General features: G+C 62.1%; 1 protein-coding gene across 2 annotated transcripts in view; it reads right to left on the bottom strand.

Annotated features, from left to right (window-relative positions):
* Window positions 1-690: 690 nt before the first annotated feature.
* Window positions 691-26095, bottom strand: part of IGFN1 (immunoglobulin like and fibronectin type III domain containing 1) — a 32757-nt gene continuing 7352 nt past the window's right edge. Inside the window, exons 6-24 of one of the 2 annotated variants that reach the window (XM_072733460.1) lie at window positions 25823-25867; window positions 25531-25576; window positions 24815-24986; window positions 23832-23945; window positions 22498-22666; window positions 21115-21387; window positions 20317-20366; window positions 12324-12441; window positions 11875-11999; window positions 11175-11316; window positions 10353-10652; window positions 9642-9941; window positions 9016-9189; window positions 7938-8066; window positions 5716-6018; window positions 4683-4771; window positions 3708-3903; window positions 2984-3283; window positions 691-2307 (exon numbers count right to left, since the gene is read on the bottom strand). In XM_072733460.1, coding sequence (XP_072589561.1) covers window positions 1931-2307; window positions 2984-3283; window positions 3708-3903; window positions 4683-4771; window positions 5716-6018; window positions 7938-8066; window positions 9016-9189; window positions 9642-9941; window positions 10353-10652; window positions 11175-11316; window positions 11875-11999; window positions 12324-12441; window positions 20317-20366; window positions 21115-21387; window positions 22498-22666; window positions 23832-23945; window positions 24815-24986; window positions 25531-25576; window positions 25823-25867 — 3422 coding nt within the window. In that variant the 3' untranslated portion in view covers window positions 691-1930. Of the gene's footprint in view, window positions 2308-2983; window positions 3284-3707; window positions 3904-4682; window positions 4772-5715; window positions 6019-7937; window positions 8067-9015; window positions 9190-9641; window positions 9942-10352; window positions 10653-11174; window positions 11317-11874; window positions 12000-12323; window positions 14215-20316; window positions 20367-21114; window positions 21388-22497; window positions 22667-23831; window positions 23946-24814; window positions 24987-25530; window positions 25577-25822; window positions 25868-26095 lie in introns of those variants that run through there. The other variant, XM_072733458.1, reaches the window with a different exon arrangement.

Here is a 26095-nt window from a genome sequence, read left to right as displayed (position 1 = left end):
CAAAGCAGAGCTGTTGGGCCACCTGCTGGGCCTTGGGGCCGACCCACCTGCCCCCCGGGACAGGATGGGGCTCAGCCTCCCTGGGGCTCCCTCCTTCCTTCTCACCCCCCGGGAACTCTGGAGTGTTTCCTGGGAGCCTGGGAGGTTCAGGACCCGTGTCTGGAGAATGAGGGAGGGTGAGAGCTTCTGCGGGAGACCACATCGAGGCCCTTCTGTGCAAAGGGAGGCAACCCATCCTGTGTGTGACACAGGGCAGCGGGGACCGTGGAGAAGGTGAGGAGGGACCCACAGAGCCCTGAACGAGAGACACAAATCCCCATGCACTTGGGGGTTTCTCTCAGCACCTTCTGACAGGGGCCCCAGGTCACATCCTGGAGTAGGATTTCCCCAGTGCAGACTCTTCCCGGCCCCGGGAGGGACAGGCAAAGGGCGGCTCTGTGCAGCCCTGGCTCCGTGTTCCCCACACGATGACACCAGAAAAGCCTCTTGCTCTGTTGCTCACAGGATTTTGGCCGGAGGAGTGTGGGGCACGTGGGTGAGGAGTGAGGGGAGGTCTCTCCACCACGCAGACCCTCTAACCCCACCCTGATTCTCCGCCCTGGGAAGCTGAGGCGCAGAACCCACCCGTCCTCCCAGCCGGGCCTGGAACGAAGGCTCTGCCTCCAACACACCAACTCGCAAATGACAGGCTCACGTTAGCCTAATGTTTTAATGGCGAAAAACACAGAAAGCAGCCCCCCTGCACCCCCTGATGCCCTGGCCCTCACGCAGGTGACCTCCTCGTTCCTCCCTCCTCTGTTCACGGCAGGCCCAGCTCTTTCTGCTCTCCTTCTGGGAACCCGCGTCCAGAAAACGAGGACTTGGCCTCCCTCTTGCAGACAGGTTGTCTCTGGGTGTCCCGAAGTGGAGAAGAAAGGCGCCACGCGGTGAGAGTGGAGGAGGTTCACTGTCATCTGTCCAGGGACCTGGCTTGGGGTGGAGAGGCTGAATGGCCCCCATATTCCCCAGGTGTCCCCCATCTGTTAGGACTGGCTCTCTGGGCCAGTGCATGTGTCAGGAGGGAGGTTTTGGGGATTTGTCCTCGTGCCATGGCTGTGGAGTGAGGCAGGGCCACCCCCGGGGGAGGTGACACTGGGAGCTGGATCCTGCGACACACAGAGCCCCAGGCTATCCGGCCGGTCCTGGGGGAGCCGCTGCCCTCCCACCCCCGGCCCGTGGTGAAGCTCACACAGCAACGAGGTCGGCCCAGGGGCTCCGCCAGCAGGCGCTGTGGCTTCAAATGCAGAGACCCCGCGTGCTCGCCGAGCTCAGCAAGTTCCTTCCCTGACGACCACCCCCAAACACAGGACTAGGTGTGTGCACACACGGGGGCACTTACGGAGTGGCTCCCGGGGCCCCTGGCCTAGGTGCTGCAGACAGAAAAGGGGCTCCGGTTGGTGAACCCGATTTTTCCACAAAGGTCAACTCTGAATAATTTAAAATGTTTACTTTGTTCTCTACTCAAAATACAAGGTGTTTAGTTACTATCAAGGAAAGCGTCCTCTTACTGACAAGTGTTACTGCTGTACTGACGAGGGCACTAGCGGTAGGGAAGCCAGCGGGGCCTCCCGAGCACTCCCGTCGGGGTCTGCGGTTCCCGAAGGTGTAACACAGGCCCTTCGTCCCCCGTCGTGAGAGGAGCCGCGGGCTGCCCGGGGGCCTGGGGGGGCGGGGGGGGGCGCATACACGGTCCCGCAGGCCGAGAGCCGGTGCTCCGCCGTCTAGGGCGACGTTGCACCTTGCAGGTGGGCAAATCACGGGCCCAGGAGGGCGAGCGCCGTCCAGCTTAAGTCACAGAGTTGCTGTAGCGCCCCGGCGGCTAGAGGACCTCGGTATCCCGACCTCCGGGCCGACCACCCTGAGGGCACCGGGAGGGCTCCCAGGCGCGGGACTACTCCTCCGACCCGCCTTCCTCCTCCTCCTCCTCCTCTTCCTCACGACCCACGACGATGAGGGTGGCGGTGCTGACGGCCTGGCCCAGCGCGTTCTCGGCCACGGCCTTGTACTGGCCGCCGTCCCTGAGGGAGACGCTGGGGATGACGAGGGAGCACACGCCCAGCACGTCGGTGCTGTACGCTGTGGGGTGGCCCGCCAGGCTCTGGTCGTCCTTGAACCAGGTGACGTGGGGCCGGGGCCAGCCCTGCACGGCGCAGCTCATGCAGCACTCGCAGCCCTGCGGCAGCAGGTGAGTCCGCAGGCCCACCAGGAAGCGGGGCTTCTGGTTCAGGTCGGGCTCCCGGTGGCCTGGAGCCTTCACCGTGAACTTGTCTGTGGCGGAGAGCAGGTGAGAGAGAGAGAGGGTGAGCGGGCGACAAGGGCCTGGCAGGCGGGCGGCGGGCAGCAAGCTCCTCGTTCCAAAGTTCCAAAGCACTTTCTGGGACTTTCTGCCTCAATCTTACCTGTAAATTTAGCTCCCGTGGTTCAACTCACTTTTTTATCCTTTTCTTATAATACATTTTGGATTTTTTTTTTTTCACTACAAGCTAACACCCACTTCACTGTGGCCAGACTGTGTAAGAAAGTCCAAAGGGGAAGGAATAAAGACCAAGCCTCACTTCCCTGCCTGTCAATGACCAGAGCTGACCTTTAGGGGTGGAGCCTTCCAGACATCCTGGTGTTTTAGAAATATGGAATCATACATTCCGTTTTATAATCCGCCTTTCCCAGTGACTGTTTTGAAGGCCCACATCTATTTGACTGTAAAATACGCTTGGTTTTCAGAGAAACATCAACCTCTTTGCCGTCCAGCCTGCCGCTCACCTGAGACCCCACCCAAAGGCAGGCGCCCTGGACAGGCGGACCCCACAGCCCTCTGCTGTCTCCGGACCCCCCCCCCCAACCCGGGTCAGGGCCGCCCTGCAGGGTGGGCAGGGCCACAGGTCCCGGCCGCTGGCTGGTCAAGGGGCCAGCGACACGTGGGCCACCCCTCAGCCCCCAAGCTCACCCCGATGGCGGGGGATGCGCCAGGGCTCGCTGGTGTCCGAGGGCGGGCTGGCCCCCAGCTCGTTCTTGGCCACCACCCGGAAGTGGTACTCGTGGCCGGGGAGCACGCCCAGGAAGGTGTAGTGGTTGGTGTGCACGCGGTCGGCCGCCTGCTGCCAGCGCCCGCGTGCCGACGAGCGCATCAGGACCTCGTAGTACACGGGGTCCTCCCCGGCCTCATCCGGGGAGGCCTCCCACTCGGCCGTCACCGTCCCGGGCACGTTCTCCTTCAGGCGGATGGGTCCGGGCGCCCTCGGGCACGCTGCACGGGAAAGCAATGGGGGCTGAGTTTGGGGGGGACCCCGCAGGGCCCTCCCCCAGGTCCTCAAGTGCAGGCAGCGGGAGCCAGACTGTCCCCCGGGGCTCAACAGTTGCCTCTAGAGCGGGGGAACCTCGCCCTGGGTCGTGTCTGTACCCTAGAAGCTCCTCTGGGGAGAGGCCGTGGCGTAACGGTCCCTAAGGTCCTGGGGCAGAGCGATGGACCCCTCACCCCGCCCAGACCCCCTCTCTCTGCCTGTCCTGTCTCTCTTCTAGCACTTGGGAAGGGCTGGTGGCGGCGTCACCGTGTATTCCCAGGCAGCAGAGGGTAGCTGAGACCTGTGACCAGGCCGGAGGGGGAGCCCTGCGCCTCGGTGAGGGGGTGAGGGGCAGGCGGGCCCCGGGAGCCCCGCCCAGGCCGGCCTCACCTGCCACCCTGAGGGAGAAGCGGTAGGTGGCCTCCTCGCCCTGCAGGCTCCTCAGCACCACGGTGTAGAGGCCGCTGTCGGAGAGGCTGGCCGCAGGAATCAGCAGCTGGGTGAGGCCCTCCTTGGTGGAGGTCACATTTCTTTTAGGCAAGGGCAGGCCATCCTTCAGCCAGGTGACCTCAGGTATGGGGGCGGCCTGGGACAGGAGAGCAAAGTGGGGTCAGGAGGGGAAGCTCTGGGGGCGATGCACGTGAGCTGGGCCTAGGGTGTAAGTGGGGGGAAGGCATCCCAGGGGAGAGGCCGCTTGAGAGCGGCTGGTGCAGGAGGCGGGGTGGAGCAAGCAGGAAAGGGAGTCAGCAGACCCCCCTCCCCGCAAGACCCCCGGGGCCTGGGCGCACTGGCGTCAAGCGGACACCGCGGTCACTCCGCCCACAGGATTGTTCTGAGGACGGAAGAATCTAAGGACACATGGGAGGCACAGGGCGCGGGGTCGGGGAGCTCTCAGGGTGTGTTAGATTCTTGTCCCCATCACTGCCCTTAGTGTGGTTTCGTGGTCAAGAACAGGTCATTTAGAGTAACTTCTGGGTGAGTCAAGCTCCGCCGCCCAGGAGTTCCCACTCAGATGATGATGATGATTTTAATGATGATGATAATAATAATAATAATAATAATAATAATAATAATAATAAATGACACAAACGGGGTGTCTGCCGTATGCCAGGCACTACTTACGTGCCATCCGTGTATTAAGTCCCTGAATCCTCAGAAAAATCCTCAGAGATAAGTTACTATTATCCCCATTTGATGGATGAGGAGGTTGGAGCCCGGAGAGGTTAAGGTATTTGTCCCTTGAGCGAGGGAGCTGCTAGGTCCCACCCCAGGCCGCCGGCGAGCGGTGAGCGAGAGCCACAGGGCCAAGTCCGGCTCCCTGGGCCGCTGCGGGCCCCCTCCCCACTCTGCATCAGAAATACTCACCTCGAAGGAGATAGGCACACGAACGGTGTCCCCAGCTCTGACCATCCGCAAGTCCTTTGTGCTGGAGTCCATGAGGAACTTGGGACGGACTGGAACACAGAAGACGGCGCGTCACCTCCCGCCACGCTTGGGCCCCAGCCCCGGGGCTCCCACAAGGCCGAGCTGGAGGGGCGTGTCTGGGCCAGACTGGCTGATGTAGAGACCCACGGAGGGCGGGGTGGGCGCTCGGGAGGATTTGCAGAGGGGAGCTGGGAGGAGAATGCTGGGGCGCAGCGGGGGAGCTGCAGGAGCTGGGCGCGTGCTAGCTGGGAAGGAAGGGGAGCTGAGAAGGGAAGCCCTCAAGGGGCCCGTGAGGGTTGGGCCAGAACAGAGGACAGTGCAAAAGTCGTCGGACTCTGGTTTTGCAGGGGAGAAAACACTGATGTGAGGCAGGAAGTGACAGGCTGGAGACCACATCAGGTCGGAGGCAGAGCCAGGACGAGGTTCCAGGATCGCTTGCCTCTCTTATTGTTACTATGGCAACTAGGGCCTGTTGGGATGACGGCCCAGGCCACCCTGGGTCGAAGGTCTGCTGCTTCCAAGCAATTAAATCCAAGGGAAAAGACGATCCATCTTTGGATAACAGGGAGCTGGGTGTCCTCTACTCTGAACATGAACCGTGGGTGCGGAGCAGCACTTACACCTTCTTAGGTCATGCTTGGGAAGCAGCAAAGAATCCTGCAGGGGGAGTCACCTCTTTAAATCCTGGCTCTGCCATATACCAGTGGTGTGACCCAGGGCAGAGCACCTTTGACCTCAGCTTCCCTATCTGGAAACTGGGGGTGCAAACATCAACCTCGTAGGATTTTCACGAGTCGTAAGGAGGTAACGTTTCTGAATGGGCCTGCCTGGTCCAGCGCCTGGCTCCTCAGGGCTGCTTGGGAAACAGCGCGTCATTACACCCGGGAAGGGGATCCTGACTCAGCAGGTGCATGGCTGCGGCTCAGAGGTCCCTCTCAGGAAGGGCCTGCAGCAAGGAGGAGATGGCACTCACCGGTCACCGGCATGGCTTGCACAACTGTGTCCAGGGCCGTGGGCTGGCCGCGGCCCCCGTCGTTAACTGCTGTCACCCTTACGAAGTAGCCCTCTTGGGGCCGAAGCCCTTTGACTGTGAAGGTGGTGACTGGCACGGTGCCTGGGTGGCACGGGCTCCACTGCAGACCATCTGAGCCACGCAGCTCCACCACGTACCCCTGGGCTGCATCCCCATCCTGAGAATCCGGCGGGGCCCAGCTCAAGGTGATGCTGGTGTGCGACGTGTCTGTGACTTGCAGCTCCCTCACGGGCCCAGGGACTCCTGGCCAGGCACCGTGGGAATGTTAGGGATGGCATCGCCCTCTCTCGAGGGAGGCCACTCAGTGTGGCTGTTCATTAGCTTTCCTGTGGGGGGCTGGGAATTTCTTTCGCTCACGGCTTCTGCCTCTAGACTTCCCGAAAGCACCTACCTGGAACCAGATCCTACTCTAGCCTCTACTCTGCCTCCCCCTCCCCTGGGCACCACAGATCCCAGCCCACCTGCTCCAGAAGGCTTCCCCGCACTCAGTCCCCTCCTCCACCCACCTGTCAACCCACTCCCCCGGACGACCCTTCTGTAATTCCTGAAATCTGGCACCTTAAGTTGATGACTGCCTGGGCTCCAAGATCCCTGAAGACTAGAATTCTGGATCTTTTGATTCTAAGCTCTAAGTTGGTCAAGACTGCCCTTTGGACACTCGTCCGTGCTTAGTCTTTACCTGATGAGTGGGACAGATGGTAACACCCACGGGGGGCTGGGAACAAAGCTGTGATGTGTGTAGACGGCTCTGTCAAGTGCAGACGAGTCTCCTCAGGCTGCTTGCACCCCGGAATCACGTGGGGAGCTTTACAAACACGGGTGCCTAGGTCTCATCCCCGGAGACGTGGGGGGCAGCCCAGGCAGCAGGATTTGTAAGCGCTGCCCGGGTGTTTCTAAATCTAGGCAAGGGCAGTGTCTTCCCAAACTTTAATTTGTTCATGAATCAGCCCGGGGATTGGGTTAAGACTACAGATCCTAATTCAGAAGGCCTGGGGGAGGCCTGACATTCAGCACTCCTGAGAAGCCCCCAGTAAGGCTGCCGGTCCTGGGGTCATGCTCAGCAGCAAGGGTCTAGGAAATGTCACGACCGGGGTGGCTACTGTGGGACGCTGCTGCTGCTGCTGCTGCTGCTCCCTCCGTTCCCCATCAAGGGCAAGAGCAAGGGAGGGAGAGGTGGATAAACTAGGACGGGGCTGGTCCGCTTGCAAGGAGTAGAATGCATGTGTCCGCCTTCCCCCCTCCATCCCACACGCTGGCCCTTCTGGGACTGAAGCTTAGATGCCAGTCTAGCCACTCAACGTGTACAACGTTCTACGTTTGCCGGATCCATTCCAGCGGCCCGGACACCCGCAGTGCGCCAGGCCCTGGAGGAAGACAACGGTGCTCCCAGGGGCTGACCCGGTGGCCCATCCAGCGTGCCGCCCCCGGGATGGCTCCTCGTTAGCGGGCTCGTGAGATAAGAGGCTCTAGACAGGCACACAGAGCAGCGTTTCCTAAGGTGTGTGCCTCGGAATGAGGCTTTTTTTTTTTTATAGGTATTTTGTAGAAATGTTATTCTCTACTCAAATTCGGGAAGTTTGGCTCGAAGGAGGACAGGCCCCTTTCCCGTAGGCCCTGCCAACGTCACGAGCTGGGTGCTGTAAGCATCTTGGGGCACAGGTCGCTGTTTGTGCTGTTCCCAACACGGCTTAGACAGCCGCCCGTGCCTGGATGTGTGAAACCGCAGGGAGGGAAGCAGAGGCCGGGATTTATTCACCTACTTCCGGGCACGATGTTAGCCATCGTGATGGTCATGAGCAAACATCTGGTGTAGAGTCAATGGTGAGGTTCCAGCGCCCCACGGTCATGACAAGTCCCCCCTTGGGCGGATGGGTGGTTATACGATAGGACGGGTGGGCCAGCTCCAGGACGGAGGGGCCCAGGGGCCCAACAGTGGGTAACCTTGGGAAGGGCTGCTTCTAATCCCCACCGCTTGGCCTCTGGGCCTATTGATCTCGAGCCCTCGGGGCCCCGAAAATAGGTCTCAGCCCAGAAGCCTTCCGGCCTTCCTGACCGTTTCCTTCAGGGCTGGCCCTCACCTACCTCCAGCCCCCGTCCTGTCCCACGGGCTCCAGAGCTCTCCCCAGCTCCCCCCTCCCCCACCTGGGGTGTGCTCCACTTACTCATGGGGTCCCGAGCGAAGACGGCATCCGACGGGGGCCCAGGCTCTCCGGGGCCGGCGGGCGACACAGCCGTGACCCGGAACTCGTACTGACAGCCCTGCCGCACGTCCGTCACCGTCCACCTCCTCTCTGCGGGAAGCCCACCCGCGTTAGGCCCACCCTGGAGCACCAGGCGACGGGCACGCAGGTGGCTCGCGCCTCCAAGCTCTGGAGAAGACCAAGCTCAGGGCTAACACATCCTCTCTACGGCCCGGCCGGCGGGTCGGGGTGACTCGGTTGTCTCCGGGGTCAAAACATCACGGCTCGGGGCATCAGAGGCCCCAGCCCCGGTCGGGCTGTGCCGCTACCTTGCTGGGCAGGCCGACAGGTGCCTTAACCTCTGCGGCTCTCTCTGCCTTGCAGGCTTATCCCTGTTGCTACAAATCTGTGTAGATCAATAAAGGAGACAGGATGACGGGGACGCTGGGAGAATGCCCTTAGGTCACCGCCGTCTTGCCAGAGACGCAGGTCCTGAGGTCCTGAGGGGCACGGCCCTGGCTCGAAACCCGGCCTCCTGACAAGATGCTCAGGGCTTCGAACCTGTTCTCTCTCCTGCAAACATCGGCTTGGACTTTTCTGAGTCCTTGCTCATCCCGGAAAGAACGTGGAAACTGTAGGGAAGTTGGTACCACGGGGACGCGCCTCCTCATGTCACGGATGAGAAAGGGAAGATCTGGCTTCCATCCCAACCCCTCGGTTAGACCGGGGTTTCCTAACCCTGGCACTGTTGGCATTTGTGGCCAGATCACTCTTGGTTTGGAGCCACGGGGATGCGGACAGCGGCGTGGCCCGTGACTCGCAGGATGTTTAGCAGCATCTCTGGCCTCTTCACGCTGCCCCCACCTCGCCGGCCGCAGTTATGACAGCCAGACCCTGCCAGGCAATTGCCAAATGTCCCCAGGGGCGAAGCCCCCCAGGTGAGACCCCGTGTACTAAAGGCATCAGGGATGGAGATGCCACAGGACCCTGGAGCCAGGAGGTCATCTAGGGAAGCCCTGGAGCCGGGGACAACGTGGAGCACCGGTTCAGGGCCACTCACCAGGCACGGGCTGGGCATTCACCGCCGTCCAGGTGTTGCTTCCCTTCTTGCGCTTCTCGATGAGGTAGCCCAGGATGTGGGCGCTGCCAGGGCCCCGAGGTGCCGTCCACGTCAGCGTGATGCTCTGGCTGGAGGCCGCCTGGATGGCTGGGGCCGAGGGCGGCTTGGGGAGAGCTGGCGGGCAGAGAAGGCGCAGGTCAGCCAGCGGCTGGGGAAAAGTGCCAGCTCACGGCGAGGTCCCCGGGGACAGGGAGTGGGGCATCTGGGAGCGGCCACGCTGTCGGGGAGGCTCAGGGGGCACCAGGGGGCTGAGCCCGCCTGCCCTAGGACGTGTTCTGCTGGTGGCCCAGGAGCCTAGAGGCAGCCCTGAGGCCCCTCGGGCTCGAGTCCCCTGATAGATGCTCCAGATGGAGGGCACCTGATGGAGGACGGTGCTGCCCCCCCAGCCTGCCCCTGCTCCCACAGAGCCACGGCTGGGAGAAGAGCCCATAAACCTTGCTTCCTGATCGCCCGCCAACCCCCAAAGGAAGCTGATGTAGGAGCGTCCGCAGTGACCCCCAGCGTCTGGGTAGGCCTGCCCGCCCTCTGCGCAGTGGAGAGCCCGGGGCCAGGGCCCGTCCTCTTACCCTCAGGGGCCACCAGCACCTCCGCGGACTCCAGGGCCTCCCCAGCCCCCTCAGAGGTCACAGCCCGCACTCGGAAGGTGTACTTCTTGCCCTGCTCCACGTGGGCATCGGTGAAGGTGGTGCTGTCTGCGGGGGGCTCGCCCACCTTCAGCCAGGTGCTCCTGCCAGCTTGCTGCCTCTCCACCACGTAGCGCTCCAGGGCCTGGCCCCCGTCGTCCCGCGGGGGCCTCCAGCGGAGGCAGACACCAGCCCCGTGGCGATCCTGTACCTCGAGGGGACCTTGTGGGGGCTGGGGCTTGTCTGGGGGCCCACCGAGAGGAGCACAAGAGAAGGGGGGTCAAGGGAGCTGGAGGGCGGTGGTCCTGGACATCCCCCCTCATCAGCGGGTAAGCCTGCCTTGGGGCAAGATGCCCGGGAGCCTCGGGGTTACCTGGGGAGTGCCCCCGTCTCCGCCCCCAACTGCACACAGGTGCCCGCAGAGGCGACGCGGGACGCACCCCTGTGCTGTCCAGGGACCCGCTCAGCCCTCTGGCCACGAGCCGTCCTACGCTGCTGCTGGCGCCCCTCAAGGCTGGGGACCCCATCCCACCCCCACCAGTCCCGCGGGCCCTGTGTGTTAGCTCCTCTCCTGAGGCTGGGACCGTCAGCAGCATGCGCGTGAGGGGTGGAGCAGGGGGGCACCCTCCGCGGGGAGAAGGCTGGGGCTGGCACCTATAACCTGCAGGGTGACCTCCGCCCGCGCGGAGCCTCCATCGCTGCTCAGCGTCACGCTGTACCGGCCGCTGTCCTTCCTGCTGGCGCTGGGGAGGCACAGCCGAGTGAAGCCGTCCCCCAGGGCCACCTGGGGCCCCCTGCCGCCGCCGCCCGCCACCTCCACCCCGTCCTTTTTCCAGGCAGCCTGGACTGGGAGGTGGCTCTGGAAGGGGATCTTCATGGTCACTGGCTTCCCGGCCTTGACCACCAGTGGCTCTCTCAGGCTCTCTGTCACGTCAGGAGCGATGACAGGGCGATCTAGAGACACAGCAGGCAGGGGAGTCAAAGGCAGTGGGGCTCTGTGCCGGGGGGGGGGGGGGGGGGGAGCAAGTGGACCCAGAGAAGGAAGCACAGGCTGAAAGCAAAGACGCCCCCTGCCAGGAGGACCAACCAGGGCCTGAGTGGGCTTCACCTGCAGCAGGAGGGACCAGGGCTGGACCCCCGCCGCCCCCCCAGGACTTCCTGACAGGGACTAGGGAGGAGGGGGTTGGCTTTCTCAAATCACCTTCTGGGACTGAGGATAAGATTAGGCACCCAGAGCTGGTGAGCCCACAGCTGGGGGGGGGGGGGGGGCGGTTGGAGGGGGCGGGGCACCTGGGGCAGAGGCCTGGGGTTGGGGCACTTGGGGCAGAGGCCTGGGGTTGGGGGACCGGGGCGGGGCACCTGGGGCAGAGGCCTTGGGTTAGGGCACCTGGGGTGGGAGGCCTGGGGTTGGGGCGCTTGGAGCAGGAGGCCTGGGGCGGGGGCACCCGGGGCGGGGGCCTGGGCAGGAGGCCTCACCGTGGACACGCAGGGTGGCCTCGCTCCGCTGGCTGCCGGCCACGAAGGCGTACTTCCCCGCCTGAGTCCCCTCCGCACGGGGAATGCGGAGCCTGCGCGTGAGACCTTCTTCCTCAAAGGTGACTCCGTCCTGGGAGCCGAGCTGCCAACCAAGGGCACGGAGGAGCCCGTCACCTGGCCCTGCCCAGGCCCTAACGGGTGGGCCGGGAACAGCCGGGGACACAGCAGGTGGGGGACGTGGCCCAGCCCGGGGCAGTGCTGCTCTGCGCCCACCCGCAAGCCGCACAGCTGGGGAGCCCGTCTCGCGGGGCGCCAGGGCCCGTGCTCCGACCCCCGTGACGCCCACCCTCCTGGGAGGACGTGCGGGGACAGGGGGAGCGCGGAGGTGGCGGCCGTATGACACCTCGAAGGACAGTAGATTCCAACGGGTGTTGGGACAGGACATGCATTTTTGATGGGGGGCACAGGAGGGGGCTGGGGGCGAGTGGGGGGCACACCCGCTACACACCTACCCCGGCTACTTAGGCTTCCCCCGCGGTCGGGGCTTCAGTAAAATGAAGGACGAGAACTTTCTCACAAAGCCCCGACCCCCTACTCTTCGCTGCTTTAGGGCCCGACCCCGACCCCCTCCCCCACCCCTGACCCCCTTCTCCCCACCCAGCCCCCCATGCACCCCGGGGAGCAGGGCAGGGGGCAGTACCTTGACTCCATCTTTAAACCAGGCCCCGGGGCCCAGGTCGCGGGTGAGGGTGCAGGAGAGCACAGCAGGCGCCCCGTGCTGCACTTCCGTGTCAGTCAGGCCCCGAGAGAAGTGGCCCAGGGGGCCTGGAGACACAGAGGGAGTGTGGGGTCCGGGGACTTCCCCAGGGCCCCCCCAGACCGTGGCCTGCACCGTGCCCGGGGAAGCGCCCACGTCCTGCCCGCAGAACCAGCCCCTCCATTTGCTCAGCAGGGTTTCAGCTGGTGCAGAGGACCCCGGGGTGCGGAGCGGATGAAGGCCCCCTCCCCCCGCCCTCTGCGAGACCCAGAGACCCCTGAGCCTCGCGCGGCCTGGCGCCCACCTGTACAAGGAGGACGAGGCTGCTCGACCCAGTCATCCCAGTCCCCCCGACTCCCCCGACTGGAGCCTTTCCCCTGGGAGATACCCACCTCGGGCCTCCGTGGAGAAACCGCCAGTGCCAGGCTTGGATCTGGATCTGGGACTCAGGGTGGCGTCCCTCCCCTGGCCAGAGGTGTCTGACCTGCCCTCCAGGCCACCTCTCCTGCTGCCAAGGTGAGTCGGGGGCTCCCAGCTGCGGTCTCCGGGCAGAGTCACTCCTCGGCTCTCTCTGTCCTCTCCCCACAGCGGCTGCCCCGGGCCTCTGGCCTCCTCTGCTCCCCTTCTCTTGGCTGTTCCAGCCTCCACCTCTGTCTCTCTTTGAGACCAGCTTCTGAGCTGGCCAGGCCTCCTGTCGGACCCACCTGACTCTCCTGCTCCCCATCCCTCATGTCCCTCCAGAGCCCCAGGACCCTGGGCCTTGTCATTCTCAGCCCCAAAGGATCTGTGATGCCCCAGGGACCCTCTATCTCCTCTTTGTCCTTTGTCTAGCTGAAAGTCCAGGCTCTGGACGCCCCCTGACCTGTCCATAGAGTCCTTTTTGCCAAAAGTACCATCGAGGCCATTCCAGGCTCCCTGAGGTCCTAGATCCCCAGGTTTTCGAGGGAGGCCATTCTCCCTGTCACTAGAATCCCTCTTATCCAGGACACCTGTGTCCCCTGGGCCAGTAGACCTGCCCCTTCCAGGACCTGAACCTTTGCTATCCAGGAACCGTGGGCCTTGACACCCGGCAGCCCCTTCTTGGCCCAGAGCACCTTTCCTGCCCCTGGAGCCCTCTGGCCCTTCATGGATCCCGCTGAAAGTGGCATCTTTCTCTTGCAGAGATCTGGAAGCTCTAGAGCCTGGGGCCTGACTCCCGGCACCTGTGCTGCCTGGGCCCAACCCCTGGTCTTCCCCGCCTGGGACCCCAGTGTGGCTTGCCCCTCGCCCACCAGCAGAACCTTCCCCAGGCATCCAGCTGCTGTCCAGAACCTGGCCTGTACCCACTGAGTCCCCCCGTGTCGCTCCCATCCCTCTGCCTCCCACCTCCCCCTGAGGTGCCAGTCCCCCCGGGCCAGCTGCTCTACCCCTGTCTGCTGTCCCTGGGCCTGCTTTCCCGAAGTCCTGCTCATGTCCAGATTCCAGAGCAGCTGCCCCTGCCCAGGTCTCGCCCTCTACTGCCCCCTGACCATCGAGAAACCCAGGAGCCCTCAAACCACCTGCCTTGTCTGCAGACCTGCCCTCCCTGCTGGGAGCCTCTCTGTCCCCACGAGATCCTGGGGTCCCAGCAGCACCTTGCCACTCTCTGACTCCTGATTTTCCCACAGAGCCAGCAGCCCCCACGGCCTCAGGAACCCCTGAGGTTCCGGAGCCCCCGAGACCCTTCTTGGAGTCCTGCCCATCTGAAAGAATCTGTGGCCCTCCTTGAACCCCCAGCACGTCTGGGCCCCTTGGGCTGTCCCTGCATGTTGTGCCATCTGCAGTGCCCGGCGTTCCAGCCATCCTAGAGCCCATTCCGGGTGCTGACCCTTTCACGGGCCCCATTCCTCTGGCCTTCTCTGAACCATCCTTGGCGCTTGTGCCACCATCAGACCCCTCTGATGCTGTCCAGTACTTTGACCCGTGCCCTGTGGCTTCCTGGCTTCTGGGTCCACCCTTATATCCCACTCCAGCCTGTGTGCCTGTTACTCCGAACTTCCCTGACCCATCTCTGTAACCCACCTCACCTTCTGACCCTATTTCTTCAGGTCCTCCTGAGCCTCCCATATAATCTGCCTCACTTCCTGACCCCAGTCCCCTAGCAGGCCCCAAACCATCCCTATAGCCTGCTTCACTCCCTGACCCAATTACCTGAGAATCCCCCAAGCCATCCCCATAACCTGCCTCACCCCCGGACCCGATTCTCCCAGGACCCGCCAAACCACCCTTATAACCTGCCTCACTCCCCATCCCCATTCTCCCAGGACCCCCTAAACCATCCCCATAGCCAGCTTCAGCCCCTGACCCCATTCTCCCAGGACCCCCCAAACCATCCTTAGAACCTGCCTCACCCTTTATTCCCATTCTCCCAGGACCCCCCATACCATCCCCATAGCCGGCTTCAGCCCCTGGCCCCATTCTCCCAGGACCCCCCAAACCATCCTTAGAACCTGCCGCTCCCTCTGACCCAATTCTCCCAGGACCCCCTAAACCATCCCCATAGCCGGCTTCAGTCCCTGGCCCCATTCTCCCAGGACCCCCCAAACCATCCTTAGAACCTGCCGCTCCCTCTGACCCAATTCTCCCAGGACCCCCCATACCATCTCCATAGCCGGCTTCAGTCCCTGACCCCATTCTCCCAGGACCCCCCAAACCATCCTTATAACCTGCCTCACTGCCCATCCCCATTCTCCCAGGACCCCCCATACCATCCCCATAGCCAGCTTCAGTCCCTGACCCCATTCTCCCAGGACCCCCCAAACCATCCTTAGAACCTGCCTCACTGCCCATCCCCATTCTCCCAGGACCCCCCATACCATCCCCATAGCCGGCTTCAGCCCCTGACCCCATTCTCCCAGGACCCCCGAAACCATCCTTATAACCTGCCTCACTGCCCATTCCCATTCTCCCAGGACCCCCCATACCATCCCCATAGCCGGCTTCAGCCCCTGGCCCCATTCTCCCAGGACCCCCCAAACCATCCTTAGAACCTGCCTCACTGCCCATCCCCGTTCTCCCAGGACCCCCCATACCATCCCCATAGCCGGCTTCAGTCCCTGACCCCATTCTCCCAGGACCCCTCAAACCATCCTTATAACCTGCCTCACTGCCCATCCCCATTCTCCCAGGACCCCCCATACCATCCCCATAGCCAGCTTCAGTCCCTGACCCCATTCTCCCAGGACCCCCCAAACCATCCTTAGAACCTGCCTCACTGCCCATCCCCATTCTCCCAGGACCCCCCATACCATCCCCATAGCCGGCTTCAGCCCCTGACCCCATTCTCCCAGGACCCCCGAAACCATCCTTATAACCTGCCTCACTGCCCATCCCCATTCTCCCAGGACCCCCCATACCATCCCCATAGCCGGCTTCAGCCCCTGGCCCCATTCTCCCAGGACCCCCCAAACCATCCTTAGAACCTGCCTCACTGCCCATCCCCGTTCTCCCAGGACCCCCCATACCATCCCCATAGCCGGCTTCAGTCCCTGACCCCATTCTCCCAGGACCCCTCAAACCATCCTTATAACCTGCCGCACTGCCCATCCCCATTCTCCCAGGACCCCCCATACCATCCTTAGAACCTGCCGCTCCCTCTGACCCAATTCTCCCAGGACCCCCTAAACCATCCCCATAGCTAGCTTCAGCCCCTAGCCCCATTCTCCCAGGACCCCCCATACCATCCCCATAGCCGGCTTCAGCCCCTGGCCCCATTCTCCCAGAACCCCCCAAACCATCTCCATAGCCTACCTCAGCCCCTGACCCCATGCTCCCAGGACCCCCCAAACCATCCTTATAACCTGCCCCACCCCCCATCCCCATTCTCCCAGGACCCCCCAAACCATCCTTAGAACCTGCCTTACCCCCTACTCCCATTCTCCCAGAACCCCCCAAACCATCTCCATAGCCTACCTCAGCCCCTGACCCCATGCTCCCAGGACCCCCCAAACCATCCTTATAACCTGACTCACCCCCCATCCCCATTCTCCCAGGACCCCCCAAACCATCCCCATAACCTGCCTTACCCTCTACTCCCATTCTCCCAGGACCCCCCAAACCATCCTTATAACCTCCCTCACTGCCCATCCCCATTCTTCCAGGACCCCCCATACCATCCCCATAGCCGGCTTCAGTCCCTGACCCCATTCTCCCAGGACCCCCCAAACCATCCTTATAACCTCCCTCACTGCCCATCCCCATTCTTCCAGGACCCCCCATGCCATCTCCATAGCCGGCTTCAGTCCCTGACCCCATTCTCCCAGGACCCCCCAAACCATCCTTATAACCTGACTCACCCCCCATCCCCATTCTCCCAGGACCCCCCAAACCATCCCCATAACCTGCCTTACCCTCTACTCCCATTCTCCCAGGACCCCCCAAACCATCCTTATAACCTCCCTCACTGCCCATCCCCATTCTTCCAGGACCCCCCATACCATCCCCATAGCCGGCTTCAGTCCCTGACCCCATTCTCCCAGGACCCCCCAAACCATCTTTATAACCTGCTTCACCCGCCATCCCCTCTCTCCCAGGACCCCCGAAACCATCCCCATAACCTGCTTCACCCCCCATCCCCATTCTCCCAGGACCCCCCAAACTATCCTTATAACCTGCCTCACCCCCCATCCCCATTCTCCCAGGATCCCCCAAACCATCCTTATAACCTGCTTCACCCCCTGACCCCATTCTCCCAGGACCCCCGAAACCATCCCCATAACCTGCTTCACCCCCCATCCCCATTCTCCCAGGACCCCCCAAACTATCCTTATAACCTGCCTCACCCCCCATCCCCATTCTCCCAGGACCCCCCAAACCATCCTTATAACCTGCCTCACCCCCTGACCCCATTCTCCCAGGAGCCCCGAAACCATCCCCATAACCTGCTTCACCCCCCATCTGCATTCTCCCAGGACCCCCCAAACTATCCTTATAACCTGCCTCACCCCCCATCCCCATTCTCCCAGGACCCCCCAAACCATCCTTATAACCTGCCTCACCCCCTGACCCCATTCTCCCAGGAGCCCCGAAACCATCTCCATAACCTGCTTCACCCCCCATCCCCATTCTCCCAGGACCCCCAAAACCATCCCCATAACTTGCTTCACCCCCCATCCCCCTTCTCACAGGACCCCCCAAACCATCCCCATCACCTGCCTCACCCCCCATCCCCCTTCTCCCAGGACCCCCTAAACTATCCTTATAACCTGCCTCACCCCCCTTCCCTATTCTCCCAGGACCCCCCAGACCATCCCCATAACCTGCCTCATCCCCTGATCCCGTTCTTCCAGGACCCCCCAAACCATCCTTATAACCTGCCTCACCCCCTGACCCCATTCTCCCAGGACCCCCGAAACCATCCCCATAACCTGCTTCACCCCCCATCCCCATTCTCCCAGGAACCCCCAAACCATCCTTATAACCTGCCTCACCCCCTGACCCCATTCTCCCAGGACCCCCGAAACCATCCCCATAACCTGCTTCACCCCCCATCCCCCTTCTCCCAGGACCCCCCAAACCATCCCCATCACCTGCCTTACCCCCCTTCCCTATTCTCCCAGGACCCCCCAAACCATCCCCATAACCTGCCTCACCGCCCATCCCCATTCTCCCAAGACCCCCCAAGCCATCCTTATCACCTATTTCACCCCCTGGCCCAGTTCTCCCAGGAACCCCCAAACCATCCCTGTGACCTGCTTCCCCCCCTGAGCCCATTCTCTCTGGAGTTCCCCAAGCCTTCCTATGGTCTACCTCGTCTACTGATCCCATTCCCCCAGAAACCCCAATACCAGCCTTATAACCTACCTCGGTGCCTGAACCCCTTCCCCCACGGTCTCCTGAGCTGTCTCTAAAGCCTGCCTCCCCCGCTGGCCCCAGCCCCCCAGACCCAAGCCCTTTAGACCCTCCTCTATAAGCTGTTCCGCTTCCGACTTGCTGAGGCCCTTGAATTCCTGGCCCGCCGTAGCCTAGCGTGTCAGCAGACCCATAAGGCCCCTGGCTCCCAGAACCGTCCCCAGCACGAGGAGCGAGTGCCCCGGGGAACCTGGTACCACCCCAATGGCCGGCTCCAGCGGCAGAGGCTCTAGTGCCAAGGTCCCTGCTCCCAACCCCATCATTCCTGTCGCCTCCGGCCTTCAGGTACCTCGGATCTGTGGCTCCTGCTTCCCCAGAGCCATGCTCGTGGCCTCCTTTTCCAGAGGCCCCTGAGGCTCTGAAGTCCCCATAGTCTCCAGGCTGACTCCCGGGCCTTATTCTTCCAGAGACCCCTGATTCTGCCTCCGCGTGTCCCTCCCCAAAGGCCTCCGTTGTTGCAGAGACCCCATAGCCACCTCCATCCGCAGACCCCGCTGCGCCGGGACTCCCTAGGCCACCCCTGGAATGATGCCTTCCCCGGGGGCCGCCCTCCCCCGGGCCTCTGGAGGCAGCCTCGGCCTCCGCGAGCATCCCGGCGTCACCCGCGGGCCCTCTGTCAGGGCCACCTGAGCCACTCTGGAGACGACCAAACCTCCCCGACCCTCTTACTGCAGGCCCATCACTGTCTTTCTTTCCAGACCACGTTCCGCCAGGCACCCCCGAGCCATGCCTGTAACCACCCCCTTCCTCAGACTCTGTTCCCCCAGGTGCCCCAGAGGCAACCCCACGACCCGTGCCATCGGCAGATCCCACTTCCCCCGACACGGCCGAGGCACCGCCGTAGCCAGCGCGGTTTTCAGGGCCTGTTCGTCCAGCGTACCCGAAGCCGTCGCCAAACCTCGATTCCATCCCTCCTGGGCCCCCTAAGCCGTCCTCATCATAGCCTGTCTCACCTCTTTTCCCTCTGGGCGTCCCTGATCTGTTCCAGAAATCTGGCCCAGAGCCCATTGCCCCTGGACCTCTCGGTCCGGGGTCTCCTAGGGCCTCCCCAGCCCCCAGAGCCCCCAGGCTTGGAGACCCAACTGGCCTGTGGCCTCTGCTATCCACCCCCTGACCAGACCCCATCAGTCCAGCCTCCTGGGCACCACCCACCCCACCTTGCCCTTCTCCAGACACCAACATGCCAGGCTGGTGGGGGGCCCCGCTTTTGCTGAGGCTGGCCCCTGTGCCATCCCAAGGACCTGTGCTCTCAGCCTCCATTCTTCCAGCACCCGCTGCTCCCCGCTGCCCTGCTGGCCAGCCTTGGGAATACTGGAAGCTTCCAGAGCCATCCCCTGCCTCGCCCCAGCCCCCCGCTGTCTCCTGGCCTTCCCTTCCCCCGAGCCCCTGTAGGCCCCTTTCCCAGCCCCCGGGGCCTCCTGGGCCTACAGGGCTGCTCTGGTAGCCGTCCCTCCCGCCCGCTGACCTCCCTGGGCCTTGATCGGCTGCCTGTAGCCACTCCTCAGCTTTGGCCTCAGGCCCCCCTTGTCCCAGGAAGAACTTTCTGCTACCAGGCTGTGAGGGCTCCTGGGAGTTCTTTCCTACAGATCTCTGCCCTCGGGATTCCTCGGGCTCCCACAAGCCCCCTGCTTCCCCATCATCAGCACCTCTGCCTGCCCGAGGGCCCCAGGACGCAGGGCCTGGGCCTATCTTGGAGCTAGAAGCTCTCTCTCCGGGATACGCCCGGGCCCCAGGACCACCTGGCCCACTGCTGTCCCCAGCTCCCCCCGGGCCGGTCCCACTGCCCCACACTGTCCTTGTGGCTCCTCTCTGTCTTTCCCTGCTCAGGTCCCCCCCTCCCTCCACCTCACCCAGGCTCCCTGCAGGCAAAATCTCCATCACTTCCTCTTCTGACCAAGAGCCCCCAGGACCAGACTGGGATCCCCTCGGGGCTGTCTCTCCTCTCCCAGGTCCCAAAGGAGCACTGCAGAGTCGGTCCTGGCCATGCCTGTGCAGGGGACTCCCATGGTCCTCTCTGGACTCCTTTCCTTCCCCGCTGCTCTGCAGTCCTGCCACCTGAGTGTGCCTGGACTCGGCCTCCCAGCCTCCTGCCAGCCTCCCGCCTCTGTCCCCATCACTGTCTCTGCCAAGATCTTGCTGTTGACCTTCCACGAGGCCCCACCCTGATCCCAGGCCCTCTCCCTGTAGATAGGGGCTCCCGGGAAGGCTTCGGCCCCGGCCTCCCTCTGCGTGGAGCTGATTTTCCCCAGAGGGAGTGGCCATGCCTCCCTCTGCTTCCAGAAAGCCCTTTCTGGCCTGCCCAGGGCCCCAGGCTGAGCCATCTGTCCCATCACTCCCTATCAGGGAGTAGCCATGTCCACCGAGGCCACCTGTCTCGGGGCCAGCTGTGAGTGGCAGCCCAGAAGCAGGTCCGGCCCCATTGAGGTAGCCCTCCAGGGGACCCTGCTCTCTGAGTTCCCCTCCCTCGCCACTGATGCTTCCGGAATCTCCTGCTTCTGAGGCCCGGGCCCCTCGTGCTTGCCGCTGATGGTCAGCCCTTGTGGTCAGAAGGCTTTTATCCTTTCCAGCTTTGGTGAGAGGTCAATGCCCCCATAGAGAGACAAAAGAAAAGACCCGTTAAATCAGGCCAAGGCACCTGTCTGACCCCAACTGCTTTGCATGACCCTTAGTTTCCCCAGTAGAGCAAAGCTGACCATCTCAGAAGGAAGCCAGGGCGTGCCAGCCCACTGATAGACGAATCCTATCAGCACCTCCCCCAGCCCTGTACCCACAACCACCCTGCCCCACTATGTGGCTCATAAGTACTTTTGGAGAAAAAAACATAACCTAAAACTCACGAGGTTATCAAACCGCCGTGACCAGTTGCATGATTTTTAAAAGGTCTGTGTGCCCCACCGTCTGCCTTACAAATGCCCACTTTACAGGTGCCTGGGATCACCTTGAGCCCAAATCCCTAGGGGGGTTTGAGGGAGCTCTTTGGCCTGACCCAGGGACTTCTCGTCCTGCTGAACCTGGGCCAAGCCCTGGCCAGGACCCTCAGGCCCTCGGATCTGCGCCCACAGAGGAGTCGCAGAAGCCCCGCGGAGCACACGTCCCAGAGGAGGACTGGGCTGGCTGGGCAGGGCCTGCATCGCAGTGGGGCAGGGACAGGTCTCAGGAGCCTTTCTCATCCTCAAGGGAAGAATCATCTCAAGCGAATGACTGGCCCAAGGAAGCCCCTGGCCCTGGCCTCTTTCGTGCCCCCACCCCCCGCCCTGGCCCTGAGTCTTGCCTTGGTACCGACAGGGAAAGACAGAGGGATGAACCACTCACCACCTCCAACCACCAGCCAGGCGCTAGAGCCGTGGAACCCAGTGCTCAGCGAGTAGGGGCCCATGTCTGAGACACGGACTCCCCTTACCACCAGCCGGTGGGTCAGCTCGTCGGGGGACACAGACACTTCGTATCTGTCGCTGGGCTGGAGCGGCCGGTGCCGGAAGCTCCAGGCGGCGTGGGGGCAGGGGCTGGAGAGAGTGCACTCGAAGACAGCATCACCCTGCTCTTCACAGTGGGCCTCAGCCAGCGGGACCACCACTCTGGAGGGGATGGCTGTCGGGGAAGCGGGAACGGGGGCGTCAGCTTGGCAGCCTGGCACGGCGTGACCTGACACAGCGGGGCCGGGAGCTCAGAGGCCCAGGTCCTGACCGGCTCAGCCACAAACCTCCTGTGCCACCTTGGGCAGGCCACCTCCCCCCCAGGTGACACTTCCCAGCATAAAGCAGGAGGTGATGGTGAGGTTATGAGCAGTGAGCCTGTCCTCGGCTCTGGAAGTCTCTAATCCTAAACCCAGAGATGATGTCTGGGGCCAAGACGGGGACGTGAAGGAAACCAACACGCCGACGGCCGCGGCGCCACACACGTCTCTCCTCGGTCCTCTGACCACCGCCAACACAGGTAATGCTCTTCCCTTCCCCAAGTAAGGAAACCCGGCCTGCCCCGACCAACGGGCAGCCCGGTCAGGGCCCCCTCCCGGGACGGCTGACTCCAAAGCCCCTGTCCCTCTCCCCTCGACCCACGTCATCTCTCGGCCCCTCAAAGCCCCGTCCGGGCGGGCGTTCCAGGCCTGGAGATCTCATGCCCTCCTTCTTCCCCAACCTTGATTTGGAACCATGTTCTTTACATCCCGACTGCTCAAAGCTTGCTTCCCCCGGCCTGTCCTCCCAGGAGGGCTCTGGAGCAAGTGCTCTGGGGTGGGGGTAACACTTGCGGCAATGGGACAGAGCTCGATGAGAGAGGACGGGCCGGGAGCCAGGTGGGGAGGGCGCACGGGAGGCAGGGAGGGAAGGGGTCCGCGCGGCCCCCGAGCACCTGGGTGGAGCTTCTTGCTGGGGAGTGTGGGAGGTGAGAGTCTGCATCCGAAAGGACCCAATGTGGACATGATTGGTGGCTCCGAAGGGCCGTGGCTGGGACATTGTACGCCTGGGGCTGGAACTGGGGCAGCCCAGCTCAGCACCAAGAGAGCACCGACCTCGGACCAAGACTTTGGGAAAGCAGAGATCATTTCACTGTAAGCGCCCGGCTGTGCATTCCTCTCCCTTACAGACTTGGGGGGGGGGGGTGCATATCACGTTTAGCTCCACCCCGCCATGGCACCCATGGGCCCCACTCCTAAAGGATCCCCACTCTAACTTCTCCCGTGGGCGGGGAGGGGGCACCCACCGCTAGCATCCAGTTCGGTGGAGAAGATTTGCACATCCTCCACCTTGACCTGGTAAATGCCAGCATCCTCGAGGTGCAGGTCCCGGATCTGGAATTGGTAGCGCTTCCCCAGCCGCCGCAGGGAGTGCTTGGCCTGGTTGTCAAAGCTGTAGGGGACCATCTCACCATCCTGAGACCCAGAAAGGAAGACGGGGGTTCAGAGCTGCAATGGGTCCCCGGCACCTCCTGCCCCAACCCCACTCGGGGAGGTTTCTCCCACGGGTCCAGGCACCAGACAACATATTGCTGGAACCCCACAGGGGCTGGGGAGGGGGTCGGGGGCTGGGGCAGAGAGCAGGGCTCAGAGGCCTTGAGAGCACGGAGTGTGCGTGAAGGCATCCGTGCCCTGGGAGTGCCCCTGGCTCTTACATGGAGTAAATCACCTGCAGGTGTCACACAAGAGACACCTGAGAGGGAGACCTCAGCTCAGACGGAATAGAGCAACCACCCAAGCAGCCCCGGGGGGTTCCCAAGGGGGCAGGGAGGCAACACCAAGGGCCCTGGGTCCCCAGCACATTCACTGTCGAGGGAACAGGAGAGTTGTGCCCTATCAGGTGTCTTCGGGCCTCTAGGAGACCCGGTAATCCACGCCCACGCCACGTCAGCTAGAGCCCAGCCCGGACAGATTTGCCACTTGCTGGAGATGAGCAATAACCCTCGGTTGCCTACTGTGGGCCGGGCACTGCTTTAGGTACTTGGGGACATCAGGGACTAAAACAAAGATTCTTGCCACCCCCCTCCCCAGGGAGCTAAAATTCTACAAGGGACACAGACAAATGAGAAATATCACAAGCAGATAAAATAACGTTGATTAGAAAGGGATAGAATTAGGGGGTGGGGAAGGAAAGAGAGAGGAGGATACAGAGTCCAGAACGCAGGATGGGGCTTGGGGGACTGGCAGTGTCACCACGGGATGGTCAGGGGATTAGCCATGTGGGTATTGGGGAAGACCAGGCCAGGCAGCAGGACCAGCTAGGGCAAAGAAACGGATGCGGGGCGGGGGGGTGCACTTTCTCCCACCCACCCCCCGCCCCCCACCCCCCACCCCCTACCTGGCTAGAGAACCTGGTTGCTCCATGAGAGGTGAGAGGACTCTGTGAAATGTCTACACCAGGTTGGACCTCACTCCATCCAGGAACTCCAGGGGACACAGGACTCACCATGGGTGTATTTGAGTTGCTCCCAGAGGGGAATCCACGGGACCCACAGCTCCCCCCCAACCCCGGGACCTGCAGCATCCCTGCAGCGTCCCTGCACCCCGATCCCTCCCTCCTCAATGACTCCTCCTGCCTCACCTTACACAGGTAAATGTTGCTCCCGGAATACTTGAGATCCAGCTCCAGATCAAATGTTGCCACGCCCTCCTTGCTGACCCTGATGTGTCTCAGGTTGGAGACAGCATTAACGTACTAGGGAAGACAACCCCACCGGGGAGCTCTTTGAGCTCTCTCTTCGGGGCACTCCAAACCCTCAGAGCCCAGGTCCCCAGGTCCCACTCAAGCATGCATTTGCCCATTATACAGGTGGGAAGAAATTTTCCAAGATGAGACATCAGGTCAGGAAGCCAAGTGGGAAAGAGCCCCAGGTGTCCGGGTTCTCTGAGAACATGGCAGGGCCTTTCTGTTCATACGCTGTTCCAGCCAACAAAAATTAGTTGAGCCCCTAAAGTGTGCAAAGCCCTATGTTAAGGCAGTGAGAAAGCTCGGAGGACAGAAAACTGAGTCCTGGGACGTTGGATGAGCCACCTTCAAGGTGGTAAGATACTATTTTCAAGATGATGAACACTCGTTGTTTTGCATCTCCAGAAGACAAATTAGACTAATTAGACAAATTAGACTAGTTAGGTTAGACCCGGGAAGGAACTTCCTATACAGTTTCTAGGACACTGGGATAAGCGGGCAACTGTGAGATCCCCTCCGCTGGAAGCCTTTAGAAATAATACAGGTATCCAAGGCCTGGGGATGATGACAGCTGACGGGAAGCCCTTGCCAGGCGACAGGCGCGAGGCTAAGCGCTTCAAGTACATTCTCTCGTTCATCGTCTCACTAATCCTAAGAGGCAGGTACAATGATAACACCCATTTTACAGACAAGGAGACCAAGATGGGGAGGCCCTAACTTTCCCAATGCCCCAGGGGTTAGTAAGGATCCGAGCCAGATTTCAAAGCCAAAACGTTGACTGGAGGGCCTGGGTCCTCGGCCACACACAGCCCGGGAGCTGGACGAGGGCAGGCCCCGAGCTAGGCCGCGCTCCAGGGCTGCGGCCCGGGCGAGGGTACCTTTGCCACCTTGTCCTCGTGCTCCTTGCGCATCTCCTGCAGCTTGCGCAGCATGCCCCGGAAGTCCACGATGCCGTACTTCAGGCAGATCCGCTCGTAGTCCTTGCGGTCGGCCGTCATCAGAAGCTGCCACACCTGCTGCAGGTCCACCTTCTTCTTGGGAGGCGGGGCCCTGGGGAGCAGGGTGGGCAGGTCAGAGGCCAGGGGAGCCCCAGGGGCTGGTCCCTTGGGCCCGGCAACCCCCCACCAAAGAGGCTGTGGGGAGCTTCTGCACTAGAAGAAAGGGACGGGGGGGCTGGGCTCTGGGACTGACCACTGTTGGGACACGATGGACCCAGAGATGGGCAGGGGTCTCCTTTGCCCCACAGTGCAAACTTCCAGAGGAGAAACTCTGCTCCTAATACCTTGTATTGTGGATTTTTGAGAAGGATGGTGTGCAGATTATTCTGTTAGTTTAACACTGTAAAAAAACATCATCGTCCCGGTGGAGCACCCCATTTTACATATGAGTAAATCTCCACCCAGAGAGGAGAGATGATTAATTCAAGGACATAGAGCTTAAAGGCAACAGAACCACCAGGTCAGCTCTCTTCCTTCCTCCCCTTGGCTACCTGCAGTCTAGCTTCCTAGCCGGTGGACGGGAGAGCTGAGCCCTGCTGGCTCATGGATGTAGCTGGGGACCCTTCAGCCCTACTCCTGGACAGGCCCAGACCCACCTCCTCTTCAGGAGACTTCGGCAGTCCAACAGCTCCTTCTTGAAGTCTAGAAAAAGAGCAGGAATGAGGCCCCAAGCCCAGGTGGGATTCCAACAGGCTAATGCAGGGCTTTTCTGCAGCAGTGGGGGTGGGCTGGGCAATCGGAGGAGCTGTGGTCCATGGCTGACAACCAAGCTGTGGACTGGTGATGATCCATAAGGTGCTGGTAGGGGCTTGGTCAAGTAGGGAGCCCCAGGTGAGGAGTAGCCCATTCCCCAAGCCCAAGAAGATGTCTGGCAACCCTTCCACCTACCCTCCTGGGTTTCCTTGTGCCTCTTCCGACTCTTCCGAAAGCCAACTGGACCATCGGGAGGAGGAGGGAATTCATGTGGACAGATAGGGAGAGAAGTGAGACACACTGATGGCCTTCCTGAGAACCAGCGGAGTGCCAGGGCCCGGTCCGCCCGACTGTCCACAAGGGCAAGAGCTCAGCAAGAGCGATGAGCAGGGCAGAGGGTCTGTGCATCACAGGCTTCGATACCCAGAGCCCTAGCATGACCAAGGTGGAGCTGACCTGGTTATCATC

This window comes from Vulpes vulpes, chromosome 13 (genome assembly GCF_048418805.1).
Source record: "Vulpes vulpes isolate BD-2025 chromosome 13, VulVul3, whole genome shotgun sequence".
In the NCBI taxonomy this organism is placed as follows: domain Eukaryota; kingdom Metazoa; phylum Chordata; class Mammalia; order Carnivora; family Canidae; genus Vulpes; species Vulpes vulpes.
Note: the sequence above shows the minus strand (reverse complement) of the source record. Positions and strands in the feature narration are given on the sequence as shown.